This window comes from Arvicola amphibius, chromosome 11, assembly GCF_903992535.2.
Source record: "Arvicola amphibius chromosome 11, mArvAmp1.2, whole genome shotgun sequence".
NCBI lineage: Eukaryota > Metazoa > Chordata > Mammalia > Rodentia > Cricetidae > Arvicola > Arvicola amphibius.
Window position 1 is genome coordinate 74563495 of NC_052057.2, and position 16915 is coordinate 74580409.

The 16915-nt window shown below is 48.4% G+C and overlaps 2 protein-coding genes across 2 annotated transcripts in view; both read right to left on the reverse strand.

The window, feature by feature from the left end:
* The window catches only part of Adhfe1 (alcohol dehydrogenase iron containing 1), a 30855-nt gene extending 19736 nt beyond the window's left edge, over positions 1-11119 (reverse strand). The window contains exons 1-7 of the mRNA XM_038347192.2: positions 10921-11119; positions 7162-7199; positions 5659-5705; positions 4385-4438; positions 4095-4249; positions 3772-3968; positions 1115-1192 (exon numbers count right to left, since the gene is read on the reverse strand). Of these exons, the coding sequence (XP_038203120.1) occupies positions 1115-1192; positions 3772-3968; positions 4095-4249; positions 4385-4438; positions 5659-5705; positions 7162-7199; positions 10921-10979 (628 nt within the window). The 5' untranslated portion in view covers positions 10980-11119. The remainder of the gene's footprint in view (positions 1-1114; positions 1193-3771; positions 3969-4094; positions 4250-4384; positions 4439-5658; positions 5706-7161; positions 7200-10920) is intronic.
* A 501-nt stretch (positions 11120-11620) lies between these two features.
* On the reverse strand, positions 11621-13715 carry Rrs1 (ribosome biogenesis regulator 1 homolog). The gene has a single exon (XM_038347760.2). The coding sequence runs from the start codon at positions 13617-13619 to the stop codon at positions 12522-12524; it is 1098 nt and encodes a 365-aa protein (XP_038203688.1). The 5' UTR covers positions 13620-13715; the 3' UTR covers positions 11621-12521.
* Positions 13716-16915: the final 3200 nt, after the last annotated feature.

The window sequence follows — 16915 nt, forward strand, 5'->3', positions numbered from 1 at the left end:
CAGCTGCCTGGAGGAGGGACACTGCTGGCAGTGCTTACTACACAGAAACTGGCAAGGACGCAAACCAGGGCTTATTTCTCATTCGGTTCTAAGTGTTCACTAGCACACCCCTGGCCATTGTTCTACTCCTGGCTGTGCGGCAGTAGACAGGTCACTTAGCCACCCAGAGTTAGCCTAAGACTAGGCCTTACACAGGTGTGCACACACACACACACACACACACACACACACACACACCACTTGAAGCTATAAGAATAAAGATTAGATAATACGTACATAAGCAGAAACCGTAAGGCTGAATTTAAATGCTGCTTGTTTTGTTTTTTGTTAAGGGGGCATGTAATTTAAAACTAAAAGAAAGAATGACTCTGGACATAGCTGAAAAATCAGTTTATTCTGCTGCCAGGCGGAAGCAGTATATTGCAGAACCAACTCGAGGGAGGGGGTCATTTTCTACCACACAGCAGTCAAGGGTCGGCAGTAGCCCCCAAATGACTGATGAAGATAGAAAACAGAACAGGAACGAACTGGGGTGGGCCTGTAGGGGACTTGCTGGGATGGACTCAGACAACTCTGTGGACTTACGGGATGTCTAGGATCTTGATTGGCCGTGTGTATTTGTTAAACCCATCAAACAGACTCTTAAAAAGTACCACATCTCATTGTATAAAATCATGTTTTGATAAATTGATTTAAAATGTTAAAAATGTCAAAGAGAGGGAACACCCATTTACTATTGAATACAAACCACTGATATGGGCAGAGGCGTATGCCTATTAAAAATTCATGGCATTCAGGGCTGGGGAGATGACTCAGTGGCTAAGAGCAATTATTGCTCTTTCAAAGGATCTAAGTTCGGTTCCCAGCACCCAGGTCAAGTGGCTCAGGCCTGCCTGTAACTCCAGCTCTAGGGGATCTGACACCAGCTGGCCTGCAAAGGCATATTCCCACAGCAGTGGAATACATTCCCACATGTACACACACACAACGCACACCACACACACACACACGTGTATGTATGTATATATATATATATATAGATATTATATAGAGAGAGAGAGAGAGAAGATAGAGAGATGGAAGTTCAAAAGAAATTAATGAATAAAATTCTTACCCAGTTTTACTTTCAAATGTTCATAGTCAAAGATGGCGACCCCTGTTGTCTCACTGCCAGTTCCTGAGGTAGTTGGAACTTGAACAAAATAATATTAATATTAGAAGGGATCTGAACAGAGGCCAGCGGAGATACTTAATTCCACCTCAGAAATGAGGAGCAAAGACTGAAAAGGAGAATCTGTGTACCATATACGCTAAGGAGTCATGTGACATCCATGTTGCATTAATACATGTGTGTATGTTCTAATCAGCATGTTATGCCTGTGACTACATTAGCATGCATGTAGGCAGTCTGTATCTGTGTTAGCACATAACATACATTATGATGTTTGAATGTACATGTATACTTAATGTATATCATATATAAATCTTTTTTATTTGTTTTTTCAAGACAAGGTTTCTGTGTGTAGCTTTGGAGCCTGTCCTGGAACTCTCTCTGTAAACCAGGGTGGCCTTGAACTCACAGAGATCCACCTGCTTCTGCCTCCCAAGAGCTGGGATTAAAGGTATGTGCCATTACCACCCAGCCTGTATCATATCTTTTAACGTGTGGTCTGTTTAACATTTACATGACTTTTACATTTGTTAACATAATATACATGCTTTTGAGACTTCACGGGACCAAACTAGGCCCACCAAATATGGAAGACAGAGGTGAAGCTTGGACTATCTGAGGGGCCCCTGGCAGTATGATCAGGATCTATTCCTGGTACATGAGCTAGCTTGTTGAAGCCCATTCCCTAGGGTGGGATGCCATGCTCAGCCTTAATGTAGGGTGGAGGACCTTGTTCTGTCCCAACTTAATGTGCCAGACTTTGTTGACTCTCTGTGGGAGCCCTTACCCACTGGGATGAGTGGATTGGGGGTGGGCTGGGGGGAAGTGCAGGGGAGCAGGAGGAGAGGTTGGAGGGAGAACTGTGGTTGAAATATGAAAAAAATTAGATATATACATGGCTTCATTAACATGTATATATGGTTAACATGCATGTGTGTTTAATATGTATGCTATCTGTATATATACAAATATATTTTGTGAATTTATATTGAACATATGATAAATTAACATACATGTATGGTTAACGTGTATGCATATTTAACACACATGCTGTTGGGGACTGTGGACCCCCAGACCTTGAATTTCTTGTGACCCCTGTCTGCTGGAGTAAACAATTTGTTTTCCTACGCTTGCAGCTGTTTTGAGCAAACAACTTGTTTTGCAGCTGCTCTGAGCACCTCAGGAGTTCCTGATGGCAGGGAAGTAGTTTCTGGTGGGCTTGCAGCTGAGAGTTAGGGAGTGGCCATTGGTCAAAGAGAGCCTATAAAAGCTACCCTGGAACACAATAAAGCGGGAGTTCTAGGCGTTACCTGTGTCTCTGTCTGTCTGTCTGTCTGTCTGTCTGTCTGTGTGTGTGTGTGTGTGTGTGTGTGTGTGTGTGTTTCAGTCTCCAGCCCCTTGCCTGACTCACAAACCATACCGTAGCGTGTAGAGCAGGCATTGTGCTACAGCATGCTGCCTGGATCTGTGCAAACAGGTTTTATACACATATTGTCTGTGTCTGTACTAACATGAAACTGTGTTGAATATATGATCTCTGTTGTAACATGCATGTATGATATCTACATCAGTATTAACATGCGTACATTAATCATACCTATGTGGAAAGTACGTTTCATATAAACAGCAATAAGCTCTGGAAAGCTTGGCTCTCTAGAGCCAGAGATCAAGCTGCCCAGCACCTCTGGTAGGAACAGTAGCACATCCTGTCTCTAAAAGACATCTTTATTCCCTCTTGGCAACGGGCACAGGAACGAGCTGCTTGTGCTGGGTCCTGTGGTTTTGTAGTTCGGTCAAGTTTCTAAACTTCACTAATCACCTCTCTGTGTGACGCCGGCACGGTTTCACCAGTGGGTTCCACTGGCCAGACTCCAGTTACACTGCTCCCCACTGCTCCCTCGTTCCGGTCACAGCAGTTCAGCCGGCATCGACTCCCTCAAGTCCCTACCAAGACTGCTTACATCAGGGGCAGAAGCAGGGAGAGCAGGGACGAGACTTACACAGGATGTCCCGCTATTCCTAGTCACTGCATTTTAACGACAGAGCTTCTATGTGTGTGCTAATGGCTGTAGAAACAGAGGGAAGAAATGACTAGGAAGCCCCAAGCCCCCACCCCGAGGAACAGTCAAGCCATTTTTTATATGGATTTGTACACTGGGCACACACACATGCTGGCCACATGTCCGGGCAAGACACAGAGCTCCAGGTCAGCTGGAGCCATTGTGTAGAAGAAAGGGAAGAGCCACTGAGAGAAAACAGCAATTGTCTTCCCCCGACTCTGTGGTGGCTGGGAGATGAGACCAGGCAGATGGGTCTGGGGACAAGGCTGCCAACAGAGGGACCTACCAAAAGTCAGTGAGGATCCTTCCTCCTGGCCTGAAACTGCACGCTTCCTCCCACTGACCCATTGGCCTATCTGTGCGATGGTGAAGGTCAGAGTTTTCACATAAGCAATGGCTGCCTGCTTTGTTCTCTAATTAACACATTGATTTGACTGGAAAGGAACAAAGCAGAGGTTCTGGAAATCCAGACCTTGAAATCAACGGCTAGGGCTAGCGTGGTACCCAAGGTCTCCTAAAGCGAAGGGGCGGCGTGTTTACCTGCGATCAGCGGTTTCAGAGGCACGGTCACGGGTTTCCCCTTCCCAATGGGGGCATTGACGTAATCGAGGAACTCAGAGCGGGGGCTGGACGCGTACAGGTTAGCGGCCTTACAGGTGTCCATGGTGGAGCCCCCGCCTACAGCCACATACGCATCAAAGGCTCCCTTTTTGGCAAACTCAATCGCATCCATGAAGCTGGGAGAACAGAAAACAAAAGAGCCTTACGATATGTATTTACACACACTACCATGCTGTTCCGTAAGGCCTGGGCAAATTTTCCAAGGCGGCCATCTTGCTGGCTTTTGCACGCTAAGACCTTACCTTCCGTCTGTGGGCTCCACCCTCACGCCATCATAGACCTGGAAGCTGATGTTACTCCTCACCAGGGAGTCCAGAACTGTTTGGACAGGAGGGAGCTGGGCGAGGTTCCTGTCTGTCATCAAGCAGACCTTCTTGGCGCCCATATTCTGTAGATCCTGTAATAGAATGACACGGTGCTAGATACTTCGGGTGAGTTTCATGTGCTCTTTAGGAACACAGAATTCAATCACTGTCTGTAATACTCATGTTTACGAGACACAACAGAGGCCACCTGCGTCACAAATACTTGCCATGCCTACTTCCTTTGTGACTCCTGCCCCGTATCTAATATTTGAAACAGCCATCTGAAAAGAGAAAAAGAGATTTAGGTGTATTAGAGTTGGCCGATGTATTCCTGAAAGCCAGAGATGACGCCTCACGGTTGAGAGAATAAATGGTAGGTTCTTTAGCACGGTCTGCTCTCTCACCTCTGGCTTCCCTGCTTCTTTAAGCAAACCTTGGTTCCAGTCACACTGAAATTGTGTCTTTGTCTTTTCCCAAATACATAATAAATTCTCACTTGTTTCTTCAGCTTTAAACATCTGGCCTCCCTAACCCCCGCATCAAAATTAACTCTCGAATTTCTTACTTTCCAGTGTAAATGTCTGTTCTGCAGTTTTTGCCCCTTCATTTGTCCAACCCCTGTGTGTGTCCATACACACCCACGTAGCCTTCCGCCCACCAACACCAAGGGGAGCTCTGTGGAAGGCCTTCTGCTGGACTCTAACCAAAACAGAATTATATGGGCTTCTGAGTTCACACACAGAAGCAGAGTTTCACACTAATGCACACAGGCTACTTTTCAATTAAAGAACAGAACAAAACACAGCTATGGGGTGTTTGATTCATGATGTGTTCAGGTTGCTTTCTTTCTTTTTAAAAAATGGTTACTAACTCTTTAAAATGGGTATTTAAACAATCCAAGAGGGTCACCTGGGTCTCTGTCACTCTCAAATGACCCAGAAACCACCACACATTTTTCAAGCGTCAGTAATCATGTGGGGTGAGTGGAGGCTGGCCCTTCCTTCAGGTGTGGCTGGGCTGTCAGAGGCTGGGCCTTTCAGACGTGGCTGGGGCTGTCAGTGACTGTCTAATTTATTGCTCCTATACTAGGAGGGGGCAGGGAGTTAAACAAACAATTAAAGTAATTATGGAATTAGTGTGGCAAACTGCATCCGGAATTAGTTGTTTCTTTATTCTTCTTCCACAAGATAGCTTCTTTTGTTAATTAAGACCCGAGGCAAATTTTCAGACACTGGATACATACAATTTGGACAGTCTGTGAACTGGGGGTTTGTAATATCTTAATATCTGTATAAAAGGTAGCGTTTTATTCATTATTCCTGTTTCCAGACCGTATTCTACTATCTTCACCAAGCACATTGCTGCACCGTGGGCACCTGCTCAGCTGAGACTGTCGAGCACCAGTTACCGACAGATTTCAAATGACACACTAGCGCGTCAGCAAACCCTGTAGTCTCCTTTCAGGCCATCCATACAAGAGAGAATGAATTGATAAACCTACCTCAAACGCATAGTCTGTTGTTTTTCCAGAAGGCGAGAGTCCGGGGGCTGGAAGCGCAGAGAGGACCATCAGAGCAGGCATCAAAAACTAAGCCTACGCAATTGTTTTTCTGATAATAAAATCCAGCAGTGAACATAAACATCTTCCTGAAATCCCCACCTAAAAGCACACCTTTTCAGCATTTCACGGTTGTACATCAAATTTATTTATTTATTTATTTATTTATTTATTTATTATTTACAAAAAAGTACTAAAAACTGGTTCTTTAAATTTCTGTATAAAGCTAGTTGTTCTGTTGGGGCAGTAAGGGGCCATCAATGAATTTCCTATTTTAAAATGTTATTGTTGTGTGTGCATGATGACTGCGTGTGCCACAGTGTGCCTGCGGAGGTCAGACACATGTTCATGCAAATTCTGGGGTTCAGACTCAGGTCGCCGGGTTCATATGGTTAAACATCCTCACCTGCTGAGCTGTCTCCCCGGACCCTCTTCTTTCCTTTTAATCTACTTAGAATCCGCTCAGGTCAGCCATAAGATAAAGGAAAGTCAACAATAATTTGTGCTACTTTTGTTTTGCTTTGTTAAAGAGGCCGGAACTAGACAACAACAGGACCGCATTGTTCCTCGAGGGCAAAGGCATCGCCCTACCAAAACCCAAACTTCTCTGGTTCCTCTAAGGCTCTGTAGACACTCTTGCTACTAGTGTTTCTTTGGAGTTCTCTCTGAGTCATTCCCCAAGCAGAAAAAGTCCCCCCCCCCAAAAAAAAAATTAGCACAAAACAGTTGAAAACAATATTCTGCCTGTTTTCCCAGGACTTTCAAGGCTGGTTCCACTCACGGCTGGTGGCTAGAGGCCCCATCTGCCCGGAGGGAACCTCTCATGAAGCAGGGTAAGGCCTTAGTAACTCACTCTCCCTTACTCCTCAGGCCTGCTGTGCCCTCTGCGAGGGAGCATGCATGGCCTGCCCTCTCTCCTTGCCTCTCTAGAGCTAACCTCCTGCCAAAGAGAAAACCAATTTCTGTGTCAATAATTCATGTGACATCCTGGTGACAGGCTGAAGCTACAATGCAGTCTGGCAAGGATTAAGGTGAAGGGAGTGGAAACCTTTTGCTATTACTTTTAATTATTAAGAAATAGATTATTTTAAAAATGGATATGGGCAAGATTTTTTTTTCTTCTAGCAATCACCTTACTTTAGTTTTTAGAGCCGTCTTTTGACCCCAAAGCCTTCTTCCTGAAGAACCTAAACATTCTTCAAATACCCTAAGTGTGTTTTCAGTTTGGAAAAATACTGTGTTTTAAATTGAAAGCATAAATAGCGTTATATGTCATGCACTCAGCTAACCTGGCACTCTCAGAGCTACGCATTGCCAGCTTCACAGAGAGAGAAGCTACTTTCATCAGCCTACCTCCCTCCTGCCTTGGTTTCCCCTTTCTGCACTTGGTCCATGCTAGGGGTAGGAAATAAACCGAAGCTGATGGAGTAACTCAAAATGCATTACCTTGGGAGTAAGTGTGAGAATGTGTTGGGCACTGGCATCTAGGGAAAAGAAAAAAGGAAAATATCAATAGAAACAGGAAACCCAAGTGAGGAGCCTTAACTAACTCTTAAAGAACATTCTAGTCCTGGGACTAAATGGGTCGCAGCTGGCAGAGTATGGACCAGAAAGCAGAAAAAACGACAAACTCAAGATAGCACCAAAGACAAAAACCAACCCATCAGCGTCTACTCAGCACCAGTCAGCACAGAAACAATCCTTTTCCTGAGGGTGTTTATTCAAGTGGTGCCTATCCAAGGCCTGCAGCCAGCTCAGAGATGGGGCGCTGATGGGGCCCTGGATTCATGAGGCTCCAGCCAGAACTGACTGGTCAGGGCCTTTGACTGAATCACGTACCTCTTCCCACTCAGCTCGCAACCCTGGGAACTTTCTACGTAGTTCTCTCACATCTCCAAGGTATTTAGTTATCCTCAAACTGGCTCTGCACTTGAGCTCCCAGAAGCTCTCAGACCACTCCCGCCCCCCCCCCCTCCAGCTACCCCATTCTCTGTGGCATCCCAGGTTCTGTGAGCTGGTCCTGTCTTTACAGGGCACACGCCTAGCACATTCTCCTTCCTGAAGCCCTTCACCCACACACTGTCCACGTTCTCTTTTCTGGAGACTTCCCCTCCTTCTCTTCCACAGCCGCTATTTCTAGGACAGTTTTTCCTTCTGGCTTTAGTTTCTCTTATTCATTTGTTTCTCTTTTATGACTCAGAGAACCTTGCCATAGCGGGGTGTCGGCAAACACTTCATAGCCCCTCCTCCCCACCGCGCCAAAATTCAAATCTGGAATTAAAACACCCAAGGAGTGGGAAAGGTATAAAGGAAGGAAAAGGGTGGTTAACTCTGATGGCTCTCAGGATCTCCGGACTTCCCGAGGTCACACAAATTTATAAAGCAAGGCTTGCACCTAGTGGTCACCTGCCTCCTGCAGGGGACAGTCTGTCAGGCCCAGCTCAACCGCTAGCTTTCTTTGCAGAACCTGCCTTTATTAAGCCTTCCTTGGACAAGAGAGCAAAGACATCTGAAATCAACGCTGGGGATATGGCTGCCTCTTCCCACTCTGGTGCTATTTTAAATTCTAGGACTAATTAACTCACTTGTAAACCCTTAGCGGAAGTTCTTGCTTGGTCCTCTCTTGCCTTCTGAGGATGTCCACCTGTTTGAGGTCCTCAGGCTCCCCCCTCACTATCCTTCCTAGCCTATTAAGAGATTCATGTCTGAAACCCTCAGGCTTGCTCACTCTTTGATTCTCCCTGGTCTACATTGGCAGGCTGTGTCCTTACGTCCAGCGCACTCCTCGGTCCCTGAAATCAAGCCCAGGCTGGAGCCTGAGATCTGGCTGTCTTAACTAGGCTCAGCCACTTGTCCTCAAAAGGCCAATTAGGGAGCCAAGAGAGTCAAAAGCAGAGAGAGATTTATTCAACGTGGCTGCACTGGAAAGGATCTCTAGTGATCCCTCAATCCGTTGTCCAGGATCCTAATATAAAGTATAGGTGTAAATGGAGCCGCAGAGAGCCGGCTCATCAGTTAAGAGCATGTCCAGCTCTCCAGAGGACCCCCAGTGGGCAGCTAGCACTTTCTTTGGGGTTCCAAGATTCCCTGCTCTCCTGGATTGTCACTTCTGCCCGTTTCTCACTCTGCCCACCCCTTACACATTCGGTTTGCTCCTGGGCTTCAGCCATCTGACCCTTCTTTCTCCCCTAAGCTTTATATACAGTCTCGCATACCAAGGCCCCAGCTATTTCTCCACTCACTCCCAGGCTGTGCCACGGTTGGTTTCCACCGTCATTTCTCATTCCCATGTTTACTGGTTTCCAAACTGCCTTCTCTGCTGCACCTTTGTTAGCTCCAGTACCCAGTGTGGTGGTGGCTTCCCCGATGACCTCACCCTTTACAACTGCTTCCATGGAGAATGAAGTGCAGACCCAGCCCCGCCCACCGGCTCCACATCTTGCTCCATCTCTGGGATTTAGCTCCTGAAAAGAGGCTACCCCTCCATTCCTCCCACATCATGCACTTTGCCCTAGTTACTTCCCTGCTGGGGAGCCACCTTCCTTCCGCCTCTTTTCTTCTAGAAAAGTGTCTCTCCTGTCAGTTTCTGGAGTAGTCTTCTGAGGCCCCAAGGAGGAATCCTTTCTTTCTGGCCTGATAGACCATGCTTCCTTCCTTACTAAACTGCTTCCAGGGGGCCGAGAGATGGCACAGTGCCTAAGAGCACTGGCTGCTTTTCCAGAGGTCTTGGGTTTGATTCCCAGAACCCACAAAGGCGGCTCACAACCCTCTGTAACTTCAGTTGTGGGGGTCAATGCCCTCTTTTATCCTCTCCAGGCACAGAGGTGATGCACAGACAGGCAGGCAGGCAAGACACCCATGTACGTAAAACAGTCGGCTTCAAACCTCAGTCCACGCCTCCCTTCCCTGCACTGGCACCGGAGCCTGCTCACGGATTGGCACTCACTCCATCCTCCCTTCCCATGCGGTTGGTCCAGACATGTTCTGGGTGACTCTGGTTCTAAGGGATATGGTGTTTGTTTTTCTTGAAGTATGAATGCACACGTTTAGCACAAAAGAATGCACGTATCCCTCTTGCAGGACTCCTCAGAGGGCTTTACACACCAACACAGATGCCAACGCGGTAAGTGGCTCCCCACATTTATCTGGCCATGGAGTTATTTTGTCACCAGGCATTTTGAGAAGCTAATGTTTCAGAGTGACGCATGCAGGCTTAGCAGCTTGTTGCTCAGAGCACAGCTTACCATTTTACTACAGGACTGCAAAGCCAAAGTTAACCCACGACTGTGCCATTGTGCAGTTATTTTCATGGTTTTCTTATGCTAGGGGATAATAAATGTTTCAGAGTGAGGCATGCAGGCTTAGCAGCTTGTTGCTCAGAGCACAGCTTACCATTTTACTACAGGACTGCAAAGCCAAAGTTAACCCACGACTGTGCCATTGTGCAGTTATTTTCATGGTTTTCTTATGCTAGGGGATAATAATCAGTATGCCAGAGTTACCATGAAGAGTATTTACTGCTACCAATAGTTCATGGGCAGCGTTGCAACCTCATAAGCACCAGCTGTTTTCCCATTGCTGTCTCAGGCCTTTCTGGCCCCTAGTAAGGCAGGCCGACTCTACATTTGGGCCCTGCACTCCAGCTCTGTCTCTGGGGTGGCTCTTCCCTCTGCCAGAATTCCTCTCCGGTCCAGTCCTTTCCCTGTCTCCAGTCAGCTCCGACTTCTGTCTCCCAAGCTGACTCTATCGAGTGCACATGCATTTACGCATGCGCTCAGCCTTTCTGGAAGGGATCAAGCTAGGGAGGGTAACTTCTTGTGGTCTTTCCCCTTTTATAACTCATCTGCAGGGGTAAGCATCAGGGGTCCAAACTCTCACTAGATCCCTAAGCAGCCTGTCTCAGAAAAGAGCAGTTTCTGCACACAGATATATTGCTTTGATATAATGTTTTAACCACAAGGCCAAGCTCTACACTGCCTGTCACACTGTGTGGGACCAGGCTGGCTTCTCTGGGGAATATTTCTTTAAGGCTGGCTATGTCACATGGTACCATCCTGTCCTACCATGGTTTCAGGCCCTGCACAGCCCAGTGCACACTGTGGTACCGCATTCCTGCATTCTGCAAGTATTCGGGTTCCGCCTGCCTGCCGGGCTCGCACAGGGGTTGCCAAGCACGGTGGCGTGCTTGCTGCAGCCTGTACTCACGCTGTGCCTTGCAGGAGCCTCAGCAGGTGCGTGACCCGAGCGCGCGCAGCTGCAGCCATGGCAGGTCTCCTTGTCCTCCGGCTGCTCCACCCCCACCGCCAGCCAATCCTGGCCTAGAAAAAAAATCCCCCAATTCGCTCTGCAGGGTCACCTGATCCAACTTTAACCCATTTTCCAGGAGTCAGAGAGAAGACAACTGCCCCAGTTGCCAGCTGACTCGAATGTAAGAACTCACCAGGGCCTGTGTACACTTTAAAACCAGAGCTGTGTCTCACAAGTAAACAAAAAACAAGCAAACCTCCAACCAATCAAAATCCTCAGAGCAAGTCCTTCAAGGTTACGTCTCTGTGAACAGTTTTGGTCTTGATAAAGTTCTCACCTTGAGCCTTGCGGGTACTTAGAACCATAAACTGGCAGCGCCCAGCAGTGCCCATCTGCCAGCCCCTCCCCCCTCCCCCCCTAGGGGTTCACTAAGGATGGCAAAGTCCAGTGAACTTAATTAGAACATTATCCAAACCCAGTAACTAGAGTACTTTCATTATTATGAAACGATTTGAGCTTTCCTTGCAGTTTCTAAAAGTAATTTATAAACAGGAAACACTAAAGTAACCGACAGCCTGCTACCAACTGACAGATCAGTGCTTACAAAAAGCACACCTCCCTCCACCCTGGGTTTGCTAGTAATAACATTCAGAAGATATTTATGCAAATATAAGTTTATTAAGATCAAAATAAGACATTGAGGGGGCTGGAGGGGCGGCTCAGAGGTTGTTCTTTCGAGGTCCTGGGTTCAGTTCCCAGCAACTACATGGTGGCTCACAACCATCTATAGAGATCTGGTGCCCTCTTCTGGCAGGTAGGCATACATGTAAAGACAGTGCACTCCATACATAAAAAATATTAAAAAAAAGGTCGATAATGAAAACCCACATAGGACAGCAATAAACAAGCCACCGGTTATAAACAGAACAACAAGTATTTCCTGGAGTAACAAGGTTAATTACCATTCTTGAGTGTGGTTCCAGCTTACCATTTAAAGCACTGTACTCATTCAGCTAAATGCCCCACCGTAACATCAGTTGTACACTCTCTGCGGGTACCCAGGCTTCACGGACAACTTCTACTGACAAAGCTAAAAGCGACACCAGGCAGCGACATACTTTTATTAAGTAACCTTTACACTTGCAGACCACAGGTAGACTCGGCTCCCCCACTCGCCTTGCTTTGATAAATATACAAGCTTTGTTACAAAAATAATACAAAAATGTTGGAACCAATCTACTATGCCCCAGAAATCTGATCAACTCTTATCCAGTACCCAAGGTCAAGATAAAAAAAGCAGGCTGTTAACTTACTCCACATCATTTCACTAATTCTCCTGTTCTCAAACACGCCCTTCATTTCCAGCCAGTGTCTCCGTTGTGGGAAAAGCATTAATTCGCAGTCCAGCACTGACGCCCCTGAGGGGAGGCGAAACCGCCCCCTCAATCTCAAGCTAGATGAGGGCAGGGGCCACAGCGTGCACCGGCCAGAAGCGTGCACAACTTAACCCTCAGTACAGACAGTCCTAGCTTGGCACAGCAGGTCCAGCGGGGAGCCTACTACTTCTTCCTCTTCCCACCTTGATGCAGCGCTCCTTTCTTCTTGCCACCAAAAGCAGGAGGTCTGGAAGGCTTCCGGCCTCCCATGCCGCCTTTCCTCTTCTCTCCCTGGCCCGGCGGTCCGCCGTTTCTCTTGCCCGAGGGTCCCTGCCGGCCCCCCTTTCTCCTGCCCTTCTGGCCCATTTTCCTCCTCTTGGCAGCCTCTTCTTGGTCCTCTTCCCTCATCTGCTTGTTGGTGGCCCTGGTCACGTCCAGCTGAGGCTTCTTGCTGTTCATGACTCGGAGGAGCTCCAACTGGCTCTTTTTCTCGGCTGCAAAGTCCCCAAAGAGGGGCTGAAACTTCCTCTTCTTGCCGGTGCCCCGGGGAGCCTTCTCCTTGGGGAGGCGCTCCTGGAAGCGCCCCACCGAAGCGGTGGAGACCTTGGCCACTTGCATGGCGCGGCCCAGCTCCTCCTTGCTCTGGTGTCCCGTCGGGTGCAGGCCGGCTGAGCTGGGCATCTGCATCTTGTGCGCTCGGGCCAGGTTCCGCAGCCGGTTCAGCTCGTTCTTCGCCACGCGTTCCTTCTTGGCCTGAATCCGCTTGGCAAACTGGTCTTCCATGGGGTCGGCGCCGCCAGGCACCTCGATCAGCCATTCCTTGGTGTCGTCCCGGGCGCGCTTATAGCCCCAGCGGCGGCGCCACTGGCCACTGACCTCGTCCCACACGAGGTTGGTCTTCTTCTTTGGACGGATGCCCTTCAGGCGGGCGAACTGCTGCCAGCGGGTGAGCGGCCGCGGCCGGGGCAGCGGCTTCTCGCGGGGCAGGCGTGTGAGCGGCTCGGGCAAGCGCGCGACCACCGCCTCCTCCACGCGCTCGGTCGGCAGCTGCCACAGCTGGTTGATGAGCAGCTGCGTGTTGTCCCGCGCCAGGGCCCGCAGCTCGGCCTCCGGCGAGGGCCCAGCCTGGCGCAGCACCGTCGGGGGGTTGCGGTCCGAAGCCAGCAGGTTGCCCAGGTCGAACTCCAGCTCCAGGTCCTTGTGCACCGTGATGCGCTGCAGCTTCTCCGCCTCCTCCCGCTCCGCCTTAGCCAGCAGCTCCTCCACGTTCTGGCTCTCCATGGCTGCCGCTGCGGCGTTCGGGTTCCTTCCTTTGGGGCAGCCGCACAAAGTAGCTTCACTACAGCAGCCGCCAGGAACCGGCAACCACGTGCGGACGTCCGGACTCGTAATCCGGAAGACAGATGTTCACTTCCGGGGTACCCGGAAGCGGCTCACAGTTGGGCGGCTAGGGGAAGGCCGGCAGAGGGCGGCATTGGCGAGCTGATGGGCTTGGAGGCGGGACCTGGCCTCGTAACCGGATGTGGGCGGACCGGCGCTGGGGGGCGTGGTTGTCGGAGGACTAACCAGAGCTGGGCCTGGCTGGGACTACGTTTCCCAGCATACTGCGGGGCAGGGGGCGGTCGCGGTAGGACGCGGGCCGCTCAAACTTCTGGGGCTGCTGGCATCGCAGCTTCTCGAAGAAGCTTGCTTATCCGCGCCACCTTTACGGACGAGTTTGAACTGCGGTTAAATCCATCGCAAAGGTGTTTGGCTAATCAGCATTTCCTGGGGCGAGATAATCTCCCCCCGCCAATAGTCAGTTCTTTGTGCCCTTGGTGTGAGCGGAGACAGATCGCACGGATATACTTAAAGGCAGGTAGAGAAGATTGTTTTGCGATTTAGGGCTGGCAGTTAGACTGTGCCGAGCGTCCGCGGACCCCAGGTTGCTGAGGACTCTCATTCCCCTCTGGGCAGAGCGCTGACCTCTGCAGGTTGCATGACCTGGGCTCCGATTCTGGCTGTGCTACCGTTTGATCCTGGGATGTTTAGTTAGGCCTGGAAAAGCATGGAAGATCTCTAATAGTACTTCATATCCAGGACTCTTTTTTTTTTTATTCTGGTTCAACTCCCCCCCCCCCCCCCCCCCCCGACAGGGTTTCTCTGTAACCTTGGAGCCTATCCTGGACCTAGCTCTTGTAGACCGGCTGGCCTCGAACTCACAGAGATCCGCCTGCCTCCCGAGTGCCGGGATTAAAGGCGTGCGCCACCACCGCCCGGCCCAGAACTCTTTTAAAGGTAAATGTGTTGCTATGCTTTAAAGAAGGCTTAAAGTCAGTGAAAACCAAATAGCAGATTTTATCCAATGGTCATGGTGGCTTGGGGCGTTGAGGTGGTATTATAGCCTGATTCATTTTACTAGTAACTGCTATCGACTTCTGTAAGTTTTACCTCAGTTCTGTTCATACGCTGATAAATATGAAACCTTAATTAGTAACCGATACACAGGAAATAAATGAGATCTACTGTTGTTTCCAATAAATCTAGCCAAAGCAAACTTTTTGCATATGACAGAATCATGCTTATTCTTGGTCTTGTATGCTTATCATCTGGCTTCAAGTCACTCTGAAAACTTCTGTCAAAACAATCCTTCCCAGACTTGCTTCTCACCCCACTCTTTCTGTTTTAGCTATCTCCAGAGATCCAGGCATCTTTCTCAAGAAATGCAAAATGAGATGCCGGGCAGAAAGAGCAGCTCTTAGAGGTTTGTGTCAGCTTTGTGACATTTTTCACGAACAGATGTGAAGAGAGATTTCCTGTTTTTTGTTCCATCCTCACTCCAAAGTGGCACAAGAGGGTTAAAGACCCACTGGGCCGAGCTCCCAGAGGTGAGGAGATATGAACAAAGGGGTCAAGGCCTTGTTGGGGAAACCCACAGAATCAGCTGACCGGAGCTAGTGGGCGCTCATTTTCTTCGGATTGACAAATGGGTAACCTGCATAGGGCCTAACTAGGCCGCCTGAATGCAGGTGATAATGGCTTCTTGGGCAGTATGTGGGGCCACTGGCAGTGGGACCAGGTGCATGAACTGTGGGAGCCCACATGTGACTCAGTTTCCATCTGGAGTCATTTCTGCCTAAAAGAAGTCGTTTGAGTTCAAGCTTGCCTGCTCTGCTCTTTTCTATAGCCTTGAGGGCTATGGGAGAGTTCTGATTTAGCCTGTGAGAAAAGAACTCTGTCTAGTAGACAGTATACTGCTGACGCCAAACCTCAGGAACATCAAGCTAGAAGTGAGGCTCTTCCGAGCAGCAAGCGCATGTTAGAGAGGAGGCTGCTCACTCAAGGACAGGATTGGTCTTGTGGTTAGACGCTGACTGACTGACTGTGCTGTATTTTGTTCTGTTTTTGTATATAAGCAAGTTCTGAAATAAACCCTGGGCTGTTTGGATGCTTCGGCATAACCAGACAGACCTCCGGATTCTATCCTGTTTTCTGTTTCTTCTGACTTTTCTTTGGCCTCGAGGATCCCCTATCCAGGAACCCTAGCTGACCTTGTAGGAGCTGGCTTCAACAATGAACTGACTTTGTGGAGTCCATTCGCTATGGAGAGATACCTTGCTCAGCTTAGACACAGGGGTGGGGGGTGAAAGGCTAGGTTAGGGGGTTGATCCTTCTTTAATGAGGTGATGGGACGGACTTAGTGACGTAATTGACTTCTCAGGGGAGGCCTTACCCTCTGCGAGGAGCGGATGGGGGTTGGGGTGGGGGTAGTGGAAGGAGAGGAAGGAGGGGTAATGGCTTGGTATGAAAAAAATAAATTAATTTTAAAAAGAGGGTTAAAGACATGAAATTGGTACCTCTCACAATCTCTCAACATGGGGTTACTTTGTTCAGTACAACTAGTACTGAGCAATTTTATCACTCTTTAATATCACATTAACTTAGATTTGCTTCCTACTTAGAACATGAAACTAAGTAACTAGTTTAATTGTTGTGTATATGGGTATATGAGTGCTGTTGCACATACGTGGAGGTCAGAGGTCAGTTTGCTGGGCGTTTGGAATTGAACTCAGGTTATCAGGTTTGGTAGCTAGTGCCTTTACCCATCTTGTTGGCCCTTGCTTTCTCAATGCTGATCAGTTTCTTTCTTTTTGATGGTGGGAACTAAGGATGATCCAGCCAGTTTTTAGTTCTGCAGTGTGCATTGTTTTTTCCTCTCTGAATATTTTTGTCCAATAAATCCACTATACCAGTTACTTTGATGAAACATTAGCTGAGGGCTCTTAAACAGTGTAAGTGATTTCCACATGGCTCATTCTTACTGATTCATAATTTTATGTTAGAGGTACTTCAAAGAAGAACTTTTTAAATTAATTTTTGTGCATCCTATGTGTATGCACATCGGGAGCATGTGTGTGTGTGTGTGTGTGTGTGTGTGTGTGTGTGTGTGTAGGCCATAGGACAGTGGTTCTCAACCTTCCTAATGCTGCAAACTTTTAACGCAGTTCCTTATGTTGTGGTGACCCCCATAAAATTATTTTTGTTGCTACTTCATGACTGTACTTTTGCTACTGTTATGAGTCATAATGTAAATATCT